Source organism: Kryptolebias marmoratus, linkage group LG1, assembly GCF_001649575.2.
Source record: "Kryptolebias marmoratus isolate JLee-2015 linkage group LG1, ASM164957v2, whole genome shotgun sequence".
Lineage (NCBI taxonomy): Eukaryota > Metazoa > Chordata > Actinopteri > Cyprinodontiformes > Rivulidae > Kryptolebias > Kryptolebias marmoratus.
In genome coordinates this window covers 13436723-13449980 of record NC_051430.1, presented here as the reverse complement: position 1 = coordinate 13449980, position 13258 = coordinate 13436723, and the positions used below count along the sequence as shown (strand labels likewise).

General features: G+C 42.2%; 1 protein-coding gene across 3 annotated transcripts in view; it reads right to left on the bottom strand.

Moving 5' to 3' along the window:
• The window catches only part of LOC108236559 (rabphilin-3A), a 26226-nt gene that overhangs the window by 4049 nt on the left and 8919 nt on the right, over nucleotides 1-13258 (bottom strand). Inside the window, exons 2-14 of one of the 3 annotated variants that reach the window (XM_017417304.3) lie at nucleotides 7866-7947; nucleotides 7730-7741; nucleotides 6997-7116; nucleotides 6758-6887; nucleotides 6516-6599; nucleotides 6261-6429; nucleotides 6120-6146; nucleotides 2956-3138; nucleotides 2683-2853; nucleotides 834-913; nucleotides 617-691; nucleotides 265-374; nucleotides 16-142 (exon numbers count right to left, since the gene is read on the bottom strand). In XM_017417304.3, coding sequence (XP_017272793.1) covers nucleotides 16-142; nucleotides 265-374; nucleotides 617-691; nucleotides 834-913; nucleotides 2683-2853; nucleotides 2956-3138; nucleotides 6120-6146; nucleotides 6261-6429; nucleotides 6516-6599; nucleotides 6758-6887; nucleotides 6997-7116; nucleotides 7730-7741; nucleotides 7866-7939 — 1362 coding nt within the window. In that variant the 5' untranslated portion in view covers nucleotides 7940-7947. Of the gene's footprint in view, nucleotides 1-15; nucleotides 143-264; nucleotides 375-616; nucleotides 692-833; nucleotides 914-2682; nucleotides 2857-2955; nucleotides 3139-6119; nucleotides 6147-6260; nucleotides 6430-6515; nucleotides 6600-6757; nucleotides 6888-6996; nucleotides 7117-7729; nucleotides 7742-7865; nucleotides 7948-13258 lie in introns of all 3 variants that reach the window. The other 2 variants (XM_017417303.3, XM_017417306.3) reach the window with 2 other exon arrangements.

Sequence of the window (13258 nt, the reverse complement as noted above, 5' to 3'; positions counted from 1 at the left end):
CCCCCCCCCACTCACAGGCACGACTCTCTCCAGGCAGACGTTGAAGTTCTTCTTTTGATTCATCTTCAGCTTCTTCAGCGCCACCCGGGTCTCCCCGATAAACTCATTATGCCCGAACTTGTCCTCGTCGCAGACAGAAAGCCTGTGGAAAAATCGTTTCAAGAAAAAAAAAGAGGTAATTACAGTCATAAATGTCTCTCCAAAAAAGCAGATGGAAGTTGCTGCTCGTGGGTGGTTCGAGTGTGAGCGAAGTGAATTACCCACCTGAGGGTCTTGCGCTGCATGTCCTCCTCTGTTAGGCCGTGGTAGGTGAGCTCCTCGTTCCACGCAGGGTTGCGAGTGTTTCTCAGGGTCTTTGTACGCAACTTGTTGGACTGTTGGATAAGGAAAAGAATGAACTCTTTCAAGATATAATCATCCAAATTCTCAGATTAGTTGTTGTTGTTGACCACAAGGGGTCAGGAGTGAACTATCAGAGAGATCCCTCAAACCAAATTGGGCTAAAATGACCAATTATTTTCGTTTGTTTGTGTGGAGAACATTATTGTGGTAAATCTATTAAAAGAAAAGAAAACCTAATATAGGACAGATGGGATTTTTTTGGTTTTATTTTCACCTTACTAGCCCCTGGCAGCAGATGAAGCTTCACATAGGGATCTGCTAAACCATTTGAGTCCATGGGCTTCAGTCCCTGAGAAGAAAAAAAAAATAGTGTTAATGAGATCACGAACGGCAGAGAGCAGTTAAGCTAAAGTGCCATTCAGGAGCTTTTAACATGAACCACTTGATTGAAATCGTGCCTTTGTGTGCGAGAATCAGGGCAACCGTGGTACCTTTGCTTTGATGATGCTACAGTGGAGGCTGTTGCTTTCCTGCTCATAGTGAAGACTGAACTCGAGAGAGCCCAGAGTTGCTGAAAGAGACCCAGATCAGCCGTAACGTTAAACCCGAACAGACAGCAAAACCTGCGTTTGCTTAATTAAAAGTACAAATGTAGGGATTCTCCGGTAATTAAACAAGTCTCACATTGTGAATTAAAGCGTGAATAGGACCGAGACTGGCTGAAAAACAGCCCTAACCGTCACTCGTGAAACATTAACCGGCTTCAAAGGACTTTAAAGAAACAGTGGGACGATATTAGAAGCACATAACATAAAATAAATTAAATAAACACTCAAGTCTCTGTGGAGGACATTGAATGTGGCAAGAAATAAAGATTGAGAGGCTGCCCACACACATTTCCTTTGGAGGAGTTTGCCTGGCACGGCTAGATGCTGGGAAACAGCATAATCAGAAGTGATCTGTTAATTATCCTAAAATGACGATTAACTTGTCCTAGCTTAGACCTACTAACTGCAGAAATGCACCATTTAATTTGATCGACTATAAAGCCCAAAGCTGCGCTACCAGGTCTGCAAGTGGTTTGAGCGACCCCATGCCAAAAAACGGCGTCATTTTCAGCTGTCAAATTAACAATTTGCTCTAATAGTTTCAAGTAAAACGTTAAGCTAAGTTATATAATAACACTGGAAATTGTCATATATGTAATATGCTGGTGTTTGTTGTTTTAACATCTAATAAAGATGTCCTGTCAATGTCTTGCCTCTCCCACTGAGTCTAAAAGGAAGCCTATTTAGACTTACTCAATTAACAATTACCCAATTAATTAAGTGTTACTTGAACACAAAGTTTTATTAACCTTTAATACCAGAGGCATTTATATCAACATTATTTGCAAAAGACTCCTGAAACCAGTCAACAGCCCAACTCTTCTCACCTTCGTGTCCCCACAGAAAACAGGCAGCTAAAACTATTTCTGCCTCTTCGCACCAGGGAATGGATCCAAGGGGAATTTATAACTTGTTAGTCCTGTTACATCTTAAATTATGTCCACAGCTCTAACAACCTGGACCTAAATAAAACAATAATTAAACCCAGTTCAGAAGAAAGTAATTTTAGCCCTTCAGGCTGAAAGGATAGATAGTTTGGTATCCTTTTTTTTATCATTAAACTAACATGTGAGAGCAGCTTTTGAATGTCTTAGTTTAGTTTTTCATGTCCTCCTTAGCATGAGTTTCTCCGACATGGATTTCCATTTTACTGATTAAATATAATCATGAAAGCTTACACAATTATTGTGTGAATTCGTTTTCCTGTTTATTATTTATCCAAACATTTTCCGTAACTGTACTGTAACCACTTCTACACACTTTGACTTATTTTATCAAAACATTCGGCTCATTCAGGAGATGGGTGCTATGGCTTTTCTGGTTTGTAGCTTTCATACTTTTCAAAATAATTAACTTCATTTACAAATATTTTACTCATAGAAATACATTGAGATCTCCTCAATTCCTTCAAAAGCATTTTTTTTCTCTTTGAAATCTGATTCAGCCTATTTGCTGTTTTTGTCTTCTTGTGTTACTTTTACGTTTTAGCTAGCCTTCTGCTACTTTCGGCTCGTGTTTTCACAATTCAGTCCTTCAGCTTTTCTAGTTGCATAAATTAAACATGTAGGATAAATCGGTGGTAAATCAAAACATCCCCAACTAATATCTTTTAATTCAAGGAGAGATGTTACAATTAAAGACTATTCTTGGGATTTACCTGTAATGAGTGGGAAACATAGGAAACTGTACAAAATGAAATTAAACCAGACTTCTCATCGGATGGGGCACTCACTGGCTTCATCGGAGTCATAGTCGTTGGCCTCGTCCTCCTCCTCAGCTGGGGGGGGTTGCTGTCGGGGGGGAGGAGTGTTATAGGCGCCAGGCTGCCTCCTGTCCTCTCTGACTGCAGGAGGTGCTCTCTGCTCTGGAGGAGCTGCAGCAGAGGCGTACGCACCTTTATCTCCTGCTGCAGGACCCACGAACAGATTCAGTCGAGTGAGGCAGCGTGAAACGACGAAAAGCGCCGCTGCTGAATGTTAACGTAACGAAGAAAATGTGTCCTCACCCTGCTGGGCCACGGGGGCCGAAGCAGCAGGCTGTTGTCTGGAGCTCTGCACGGGCACCATCTTCTTCATCGCCACTGCGCCTCCCTGGCCAGCCTCTTCGGGGCCGACCCCCCCCGTGGCCATGCGCAAAACCGGTTTAGGGGCCACAGGTGGGTAACCAGCACGGCCCTGTGGCTCTGCAGCTAAAAACAAGCATGAAGAAGTTAAACACAGCGACTTACACAGTGCAAACAGGAGAACTGCACAATCACTGCACTTCATGCCTTCACTGCAGAGGAATCTGTAATCTTGCCAGGTCTTTCTGGATACTTCTGATGTTGCAGGGTTTTTTTTTTCTTTTTTTGTTGGAAAGGCGTTGACCTATATACACTATAAGCAGCAACAGCCGAGCAGTCTGCCTCTTTCTTTTACCGGTAGATCACATTGAACAGGTAATCCTACAGAGAGCGAGAAATTAAACTGACTGGCTTATCAAACCAGCACCGCTTGGAGGCTCATTTTTGTCTCAGCGTGCAACTTCTGCCTGGTTTAATTGAGGACCTCATCCTCTCCCCTGCAACAGTGGGGAGGCTCTGCCAAATCTGGGAAGCAGCTGAGAGGTTTTAATGATGAGAACGGAGCAATGAGAGGTGAGGGTACAGGACAGAGAAGGTAAAATTGATGGACCAATAAGAGCCAACACTCCTACACGGGTCTCTTTAAGCTCTGAACGTACCGACGGAGAATTTTGCTCGTAATAATTTGATTGATGCTTTATTTTGGTGGACATAAACGTGGCATTTCTTTGTTTCCATGTATCACTCTGTCAGGAATCACAGCTTTACAGGGTGTTTGTGTTGTTGTTGCCACATTGCATACCCGCTGACAACGACTCAGCACATGTTGAATGGAAACTGACAGGTTGTACGAGCACTTTTCACCTTCCTGAGTGAAAGCCTGTTTATTTGCCCTTTCAAACGTCTAACATTGTGAAGAAACCATTCAAAGTTTGGAACAGCCAATAGCATGTGCAACTGTGCCAAAAGGAAAAACGTGTTTTTGTGTCTGACCCATTTCAGCTAAAAATAGAAGCCCATAGAAAAATAACATCCGAGCCCCCTTTTGACGTGTGCACATTTTTCCATTAACCTGACAGCAGCTGAATGTGATGCTTTTGTGTGTGATTTACTCCACTGGTGCTTTTCCTTAACATTTTGTGCTACAGAGATCTCACCAGATCGATCTAATAGCATATACGGATTATTTTCATAATGAAACGAGTGTGAGCTGCTGCCAACAGGCTTGGACAGCAGCGGTGACAGATTTCTGTCCAAAGTTTCCTCCTTCATAAATCAAATTGCAATATATGTCCCTGCGAGTGTGAGTTACAGCGTCTTAGCCAAATTAAAAAGGAAAACTTTGAACAAGTCCATTTGATTTCTGTCTACTTCTAAATAAATATTTTATTCCATGTGCCACAACTTTATTTTTAGGTTTGACTAAACCGTCTATAACTCCTTCATTCTCAGCATAAGATGATCTCAGTGAGACGATCAAGTTGACAGAATATGCAGCAAATGGTAAATGGTCTGCTGCTGCCAAATTCTGAAAAAGCTGGGACATTATGTAAATGTAATAAAAAAAAAAAGCTAAATGCAATAATTTGCTAATCCCAAAAAAAGCCATATTTTATTCACACTGGAACAAAGTAAACATATCAAACTAAGAAAGTGAACTATTTTGAGTTTGATGGCAGTGACACGTCTCAATAGTTTGGTACAGCAGCAACAAAAGGTTGTAAAAGTAAGTGGTTTAAATGAGAAACAGCTGGAGGAGCATTTTACAACTAATTAGGTTAGCTGGTAATAGTTCAGTGATGGTTTTAGAGGCTGCGTTTCTTTGACGTAAAGATGGGCAGAGATTCACCAGTCTGCAAAAAACTGCATCTAAAGACAGTGGAACATTTTCAGAATAATGTTCCTCAATAGAAAATTGTGAAGATGATGAATACTCCACCAACTATAGTTCATAAGATCATCAAAAGATTTCAAGAATCTGAAGAAATCTCGGAGCACAAAGGATAAGACCAAAAGTCAATGATGGTGGCACTGCAGTAAAATTGGGTCTGGTTCTGTTCTGGACATCACTGCATGGACTCAGGAACTCTTCCACAAATTTGTCTGTAAACACAGTTCACCGTGCCATCCTCGAGTGCAGGTTAAAGCTCTATCATGCAAAGAAAAAGCCATATAAGAACATCCAAAACACTGTCATCTTCTCTGGGCCAAAGCTCTGCTAAAATGGACTGATGCAAAGTGGAAAATTCTCCTGTGGTCAGACGGAAACCACAGACGCCACATCCTTCATCTTAGAGCTGATTCAGTCTGTTATCAGCACACGGCTCAGAAGCCTGCCTCTCTGATGGTATGGGGGTGCATTAGTGCCTCTGGCAAGAGGGCAGCTTACACATCTAGAGAGGCACCATCAATGCAGAAAAGTAAATACAGATTTTAGAGCAAAATCTGCTCCCATCCAGAAGACAGCATGGCTTCATAGTAAAAGAGTCCAGGTGCTGAACTGACCTACCTGCCTCACAAATTGTAAAATTACATTTTCTTCTTACCTTAAAATGGTACAATTTCATAGTTTAAACATTTGATATGCATTCCATTGAGAATAAAATGTGTCTTTTAGATTTGCAATTGATTGCATTTGGTTTTTATTGACATTTTCCAACTATTTTGGAATTGTGGTTGAACAGAGACCTAGTCTGTGGCGATTTACTCACTGACTGAAAAAACAAACTTCTGGTGGCTGATATGTTTAATAAAACACCAGATGCGGTGCAGGAACCTAAATGTAATGCAACTATGCCCATTTTTATATATAGTAAATGCCAAAAGCAACCTGCTTGCTTGAGTTATTGAATATATACTTATTCTGACCTGGAAACTACTAAAAACAAATTCAATACTTTTCAGTGCTGCACAGGAACCTTGTTAAAAAGACAGAAGATAAAGTGAAGCCTTTTAGACAGGAGGTGATAAGAGATTCTACTGCAATGCAAAGTATAAAGTGCGCACTGTAGATTTTACATTAAACCTTGCGTCAAGATATAATAACATCCTGACCTTGGAAGTCTGTAAGCAAGCAGAATAGATGAGTGTTAAGAAAGAAAACTTGCCTGAAACTGGCTGCTCAGAGGCAGGAGCTTGATTTGGGCCGGAGAGATAAACATTAAAAACAATATGTCAGAAAAAGGCCTGCCACTTGCTCAGTTTAAACATTCATGGGGAGCAGACAGAGTGGCGGTGACCGTGTCTACCTGGTGGTTGCGGTTGGCTTTTTGCCTCTCGGGGCTCAGAGGCTATCGGTTTCGGCAGGTCTGCTGCCTCCGGGGCACCTGTCTCTTTCGGTTTAGATAACGGCATGGGTGACGGCAGGAAGTGCTTCGGGAAACCTTTGAAGAACCAGGCACCGGACCTCTTCCACACCTGACAAAGACAGAAAGGAACAGACGTGTTACGTATGCGCTGAAACTGTTTGTTTTCCTGTGATTGCTCCGGTTTTGAGCGCTCACCTCTCGCTGTTCTCTGCAGATCTTGCACAGCCACACGGCGCGGGGCCGACTGCCACACTGTGTGCCACACTTAGTGCACATGTGCTACACGGAAAAAAAGGCAATAAGACAGACGGCCTCTGCTGGATTTATTGTAATTTACTGATAAAGATGTAATAAAGATGAGTTGTTGTTTTTTTCAGTTTTAGGAAGGATTTCAGCGGGGTAGCGTTCTGTTTGCGCTTGCGTTATAATTGGCTTACCTTTTTGCAGTCCTCACACACCACTGAGCTGACCCCAGGTGAGCCCAGCTGCTCCCCACACAGCAGACAGCGGGAAACTCCGTCTCCACACACTGTCTTCTTTATGTCGTCCAGGCGGTTTATCAGGCGCCTGCGGAAGCACAGAGGCAGATCTTTCTAAAAAGGTCACTGTTAATTATCCCACATCCAGAATTATGCATTTCATTAGTCTCAATGTGAGAGTCGCTTTTTTCATTCACCCAATCCTCTCCTGCTCCATGGCCTCCATTTTCTCAGCACGGGCGATCACGCTGTTTATAATCTCCTTCTCCTCATCTGTCAGGTCTGGACCAGGACCAGGCTGCAAGGTCCAGTTCCCCCTGTTAGCCACACAAAAAAAACCCAGTCTTCAGTTGAAGGTATATTTTCCAGTTTTAAAACTCAAATAACACATTTGTACACACAGAGAAACAGTTCAGCGTTCGAACACAGCAAATGAAACAACTGAAGATGCTATTATCACATCAGGAAAACAAGTCTCTTTATGATCTTAGTTACTGGCAAGAAAACAATCCTGCTAAACTGAAAATCAAAGAAACTCAATATTACACTTTGGAAACACCTGTTAATCAAGTATGTATCCAGGAAAAAACTAATTCTGCTTCAACCCTCAATCAAATCACTAAATCAGGTCCAGGCATAAACTAATTAAATCTTTAAAAGTTGTATGGTTGTGTTCCATATTTCCTGCTTGCTTAATTATTTGTTTTCAACAGCAAATGCATGTCTTTTTTTATATACTTCAATACTGCTATTTTACCCCCTCGTGCCTCTTAGCATTCATCTCTCTCAAACTATTCCTGCATCTACGCATTTGACTTACTTACAATGCTTCATACACTTTCTGTTATGTCTTGTTTTCTGTCAGAAAATAATAATGATTAAAAAAAAAAGAAACACAATGCAGATGTATAAAGGGGTGGATCTACTTACTGGTCTTTATCGCTGTGTCACAGATCATGTTGGAAACAGGAGCAGGTGAAACAAAAAAGCACAGCACAGTTAAGAACGGTGCTGCCGATCAAAAGGTGAATACAGAGACAAAAACTGTGCTGAACACTCCCCTCACCTCGGGTGCACGGTCCTCTGCCTGTCGTTGGACACCCAGCGGCCCGAGCCGCTGCTCATCACCGTGTCGGTCATGCTGCAGTCTGCGAGTGGACGGGCAGAAAAACACAGAAACGGATATCAGACGTGCATTCAGGAGAGGTAGTCGTACAAGCTTTAAGTAAAAAGATGCTAAATCTGTATATGGAGCTCTAGTAATGTGTCATCTTTCTCATAAAAAAAGAACGAGATATTGCCAACATTTTATGCCATTATATACCAGAGTGATGGAGCTAAATAAAACAGCCACACACAGGTGACCATCGTGAGCCTTACAAACTACGAGAATCAACAAAAATCCATAAACAAACGTCTGCTTGTCGTCAGCGAGTTTGCAAATCAAGCCTGAAAAAAAAAACACTGTGGCTTTCAGTGGGAGCATAAGCGGAATTTCCTGAGCCAAATTCAGTCTAATCAGTACCATCTCGTCCTGCCAAGCCTGCGCAACAAATTATGTCCACAAACAGAAAGGAAGAAGGCAATCGCAGTGAAAAAATATGGAACCGTAGGCTTGCTTTTTCACCAGTCCGTAATTAACAAGCTCAAAGTCTGCTGACACGTGCAGAGGTGGGAGCTGTTCTAACAGGGACAGAGATGCTGTGGCGTGCGTGCAGCGAACAGAGCAACGCTTTAGACAAACCGAGCATCCCCGCGCATTAGTAACCAGAGAGCAACGATGCTGATGTGGGGGGTCTGGGTCATGTAAATTTATATGTGCCTTCAGTAAAGTCTGTGGAGATAGAGTTGAAGCAAATTAGGGCGGCGTGATGAATTAAATGAACAGCTGTAAGTGAAACCCAAGAACCGCTTCCAGTGTGTGAGTCTGCATTTGATTAACAGACTGGTGCGTCTCGGTGCGTTGGATATTTAAGACGGTGTTGGAGGAGCTTTATTATTTCCCTCCGCCAAGAGAGGCGAAGGTTGGATAATAATGCTATTGCCCGTGTTTGTGTGCGTTTATACGTGTGTGAGTGTGCCTGCCTAGAAGCAAAATATTTCACGAACCACGGGACAGTTCCTTATGAAACTCGCCAAAATTAATCATTTAAAGTACATCTGCAGCTGATTGTGTTTTGGAGTCAACCCGGCTGAACATGGCTGCTGAAGCCAACTGACCATAAAAACACAAAAAAAGGCTATAGTTTAGTCAATTTTATAAGTGCTGATCTAAAATTAAGTGGGGTTGTAGCTGAGAGTGATCCCCAACACATATTCTGACCGCTAACAGATCGCACAAGATCTGCGTTTAAAATTTGATATCAACTACTTAAAGTCAAATCTGTCTGTTAGCAACTTATCTCATGAACAAATGGACAATTTTCAATGAAATTTTCAGGAAATAAACATTGAATGTGCCTCTATCACTAATTAACTTCAGGAGCCAATACATTTCAACATGGCCACTACAGCCAAGTGGCCTTTGAAAGCACAAAAATTGCTATAATCCAGTCAATTTTACAGATATTGAGCTAAAATTTGACATGCTAGTAGCTGAGACTCATTCACAACACATGCTCTCAGCAAGACATCTCGTGATATCGCGTGAAACTTTCAAGGTTTGAACAAAACGGTTGTTTCTAAACATACTGTAAGATGATCTTGGTGTAAATACTCTGGCACCACAGGTGGCGGGTGATATGCTTCCTTTTCGAGATCAGCACTTGACTCTCTGTGGAAGAGGAGGACCTGGGTGCTGAAGAGTAGTTTAAGGACGGTTTGTGTCAGAGTAGTAAATGATAGAGGATAAGACGCTGTAGCCAGAACAGGGTGAGCCGAGCGATAATAATGATTACTCTGGGAAACACAGAGTGCCCCGTGCATTTGATACACCATCACTGCAATTCCATCTCAGAGTGAAGGGGTGGGGGTGGCACATAAAAACATCAACAGAAAATACGGCAAATCTGCTGCGTGTGCATGTGTCTGTGTGCCGCTTTGAGCCTCTGCCAGGCTTTGCACAGAGAGGACGCTGCAGCCAGAGTGTGTCTGTGGCAGGATTCAAAGAAGCCCGTCAGACTCCAAACCGGATCAACACGCCGAGCTGAAAGCCTCTCCGGAGCGGTGATGGTGCAGGATGAGCAGAGTGCTTTTATTAGCAGGATCAGGAGGGCAACACGGAGGGATGTCTAATGACAACGTGAAAAGGAAGGAAGAAAAATCAATGCGTTTCACTTGTCTCCAGCTTTAAATCCGTGCACCACCGAACCTCGAGGAAAGTGAACGAGAGCAAAAAAAAAAAAAAGGAGAAGCTGTGCCGCTGTTTCCGTTCTAAAACCGTTTCTGTTGTGCAAGTCTTCTCGCATCTTGCAGCACCTCGTTTTAAAAAAAGCTCTTTTCACACTTTTGTTTTGGTTTTAGATTTCCTACTACTGCTGCAGTGCCTTGTTGCTCTTGTTTATAACAGTTTGCAGTATTTTTGTTTTCCCCCCCATCTGCCTGCCTCTGAGTCTGTGTTTGGGTCTTTTTCAACACGCAGCAAGTCTTTTCCCACCTCTCCAGCAGCAACCTGACAGATCACAAATTACTGGGACTGTACTGTACTCCACTTGAGGCTCTGACAGAGACATCCTTCTTCACTTGCCAAAGTGGATGGATCCCCACTTTTGTCTAATGTCATTGTCCTGCACAGAGACAGATGCAAGGCAGCACTTAGAGCTGGAGTGAGACTAGCCTGAGCTCTCCATTATCGGGGGTAGATGTGTTCATTGTGTGTGTGTGTAACCAAAATATCTCATGAACCACTGGAAAAAAATTGAATAAAACTTGCAAAAAGTAATCATTTGATAGACATCTGCAACTGATTACCTGTTGGAGTCAACATAATTCAAGATGGCCACTAAAATGACTATAACTCAGTCGGTTTTGTAGGTACTGAGCTAAAATTAGGTGTGGCAGTAGCTGAGAGTCGTCATCAACACATACTTCGGTCGTGATATCTTATGATATCTCATGAGATCAGGCATAAGATTATTTTCAAGGTTGGCTACAGACAGCTGACCTTCACAAATACCCAAACTGATATCTCTAGATAGATACTGAGCTAATATTTGTGGCAGTAGCTAAGACTTATTCACAACACACACTCTGAACCTGACTTTTCGCGACATTGCAGGAGATTGAGCTTAACGTTGCTTTCTACAAGTCTGTCTTTTCTCAACACAAGATGATCGTAGTCTGAAACTCTGCCGTGGAAGGTGTGGGGCGATGAGGAACGTTAGGCCTTGAATTATAATAGAGATGTGAAGTTTTGACTTGCAGTCCAGTTACCAATCAGGAGAAGTCTGGTAATCTGAAGGTGCACACACACACACACACACAAACACGTCTCAAAGAGCTGTCATTATGGAGTCTGGTGCTTTAGCTGTGGATATGTGCTGCTTGGGTTTATTACATGAAGACCAATTATAATGGATTGTCTTGCTCGGAGTCTCATGCTGGGTCTTTTTCTTCTGCAGGTATGACATCACTGGGAGCCTCAGACTCCATCCTCTAGGCTGCGGAGACTATAAATGCAACTAATCTGCGTCATCTGTGACCCTGACTTGGTGTAACAGTCACCTCATGCGTCTCCTCCGCCTGTAAAAGATGACTCAGTCAGTTGGTGGATTTGTCTCTGTTGAGTAACAGATAGTCTCTTGTGTATTATTTATTTATTTATTTTTTCTAAATGGAAAAGAGTCTCTGTGATGATGCTTTCAGACGTGGCAGTCTGGATGGTAATACCCGACACCTGTTCAGAGGACCCACAACGCGCAGCGAAAGGTTGCGTGCGAAATGACAACAAGAAATAACCCGAGGGAAAGCTCTTGTCTCTGCTCGATGTTAAGTCATCCATAGAGCAGGATTTCTCTCTGCAAAGACTTCTATATTTAGGTGAAGAGGGCGGATTTAGAAACGTGTGCCTCCAACCTCGGGGGGCCAAAAGGACATAGTCAACACTGATCTGCACAACATCCAGAGCAAAAAGAAATAAATAAAAATAAACGAACGACAGTTTGTCCATCAATCTGCAGCTATTTAATCTGCGTGGTTCCACGACTTCCTGTCCAGGTATGACTCATTACTGTAGAAGCGAGTGGAAAAGAAACAGACTGAAGTGAAAGCTCCTTGTTGTGGTGACAGCTCAACATTTTGTAAGGATTTTAGTACTTGCTCGGGGAAATGAGATCTGAGAAAAGCAGGCAGAGTGACACCAAGGCAGCAGGGGGATGATGGATTGATCCGACATGGATCATTATGGATGGAGCACAAAGAGCTCGAAAGGGGGGGGATGGGGACGGAAGGAAGTCATCTCCTGTGGAGTGAGAGCTGCTCAAAATAAAACCGAGGTTTTGCTCCAACGTTTGTGTTTTTCCTCTGAAACACGCTGCGATGGGAATAAAAATAGGTTCAGTGTTCAGTTAGCGTTCCATCTTAATCTTTAAAAAAGAGGGAAAACAACAACAAGAGAAATAGCATTTTCTGCGAAAATGCATCGTGAGTGCTGAATGAGTTGGCTGAAATGTGCAGAAGAAGATGAAGCTAAGTTGTGGAAGTTAAAACAAGCAGAGCAGAAGCTAAAAACTAAAGGCAGGACAGCATGTAGAATATGCTAGAATTAGCAAAACAGTTGCTGAAATAAAATAAAACGAACAAATGTCATATATAAACGGCAGCACTGAATGAATGGGTGAAGGAGAAACTTTGTAAAAGTGCTTTGAAGAACATGGTTAAAAATAGGTTGTATGTATTGAGGTCCGTTTAGCATGTCCCGATGGTGCTGAGGCTACAAATGTATCAGCTCGTCTCGTCAGTCAAATAGTTTACCCAACTCCAGGCAGACTGATATATTGGTTTATTTTAATGTTGTTCAGCAAACTAAACAAACGGTGTCATCCAAAAGTGTACAGGTTTCATTTTAGCTAATGTAGCGATTTTTCACACTGGTGTGTTATTTATTTTATTAGAAAGAATTGTTTTATAAGCCTAAGACATGATAGAAAACAGGTGCTCATTTGCTTAGCTAAAGCCTAGCCGTCAGACTTTTGACCTTTTCTCTGCACCGATAATTATTTGGCAGAACATCACTTCAACTATCTCTTAAAAATATAATTATGTTTGTCCAAGTTAACGTGTATAAGACGAGGTTACAACTTGTTTCAGGTACATAGCCTTATTGTTACTGTCATGGACTGGGGTGAAGGAGGCAAACCCTGAGCGCAGACTCATGTTGATAAAAAAAACTAATTTATTTAGAAATAAAAGGCAAACCCAAAACAAAGGCTGACGTGGCAGCAAAACCTAGACTAAATACAAAAAAACATTAACTAACTAAACTAAACTAAACCTGAACAGACCTGAGACTAAAGACGAACC